General features: G+C 69.3%; 1 protein-coding gene across 1 annotated transcript in view; it reads right to left on the bottom strand.

The window, feature by feature from the left end:
• Nucleotides 1-698, bottom strand: part of LOC112551715 (ranBP-type and C3HC4-type zinc finger-containing protein 1-like) — a 2,161-nt gene extending 1,463 nt beyond the window's left edge. Inside the window, exons 1-2 of the mRNA XM_025214243.1 lie at nt 492-698; nt 1-84 (exon numbers count right to left, since the gene is read on the bottom strand). Of these exons, the coding sequence (XP_025070028.1) occupies nt 1-84; nt 492-698 (291 nt within the window). The remainder of the gene's footprint in view (nt 85-491) is intronic.
• Between the last annotated feature and the right edge of the window lie 36 nt (nt 699-734).

Genomic DNA, 734 nt, shown 5'->3' with positions numbered 1-734 from the left:
GGTCTGCCGCGCGGCCACGTCGTCGTGAGCCTGCAGCCGCAGGTTGTCCTGGTACTGGCGGCAGTTCTGCCCCTCGTGGATGGCCTAGGGGGAGCACCGTGGTCAGTGGTGCACCCTGGGGGGCGCATACAGCAGCACCCACCACCCCCGTGCTGCACCCAGCGCCTCCATCGGGCTGGGGCTCAGGGCAGGGCGGGGAGGGCTGTTGTGAGGGTTCCCTCCCCAGGGCTCCCATCCACCACCTATAGCCCAAGAATGTGCTTGCACACCCACCCACACGTGCACATGCATGCATCCAGCCACGCACCTACAGCCCTCAACTATGCGCACCTGCGCACACATGCGCCTGCACACAGCCACCCTCATGCCTATGCATGCACACGCACTCATGCACGTGCAGCGCTGGCCTGGCACATGGGGCTGCCTTCAGTACCCCCTGCCCGGCCCTGCCCCGCCCCGGCCCGGCCCCCCGCGGCCAGCTCCACGCCCACCTTGCAGAGCAGGCAGTTGAGCTTGGCACAGAGCGGGCAGCGGAACTCGTTGACGGCATCCTCGTAGACGCACCAGCCGGGGCAGTCGGCCGTCCGGCAGTGGTAGCTGTTGGGCACGCGCTGTTCAGCCACGGCCAGGCCCCGGCCCAGGAACCGCTGGTACTCCTCGGGCGACACCAGCTGCAGGGCCAACACGGAGCGCGTCATGGCCACGCCGCCCCCACCGTGGGTGTGCCGACCTCC

This window comes from Alligator sinensis, unplaced genomic scaffold, assembly GCF_000455745.1.
Source record: "Alligator sinensis unplaced genomic scaffold, ASM45574v1 scaffold987_1, whole genome shotgun sequence".
NCBI lineage: Eukaryota > Metazoa > Chordata > Crocodylia > Alligatoridae > Alligator > Alligator sinensis.
Note: the sequence above shows the minus strand (reverse complement) of the source record. Positions and strands in the feature narration are given on the sequence as shown.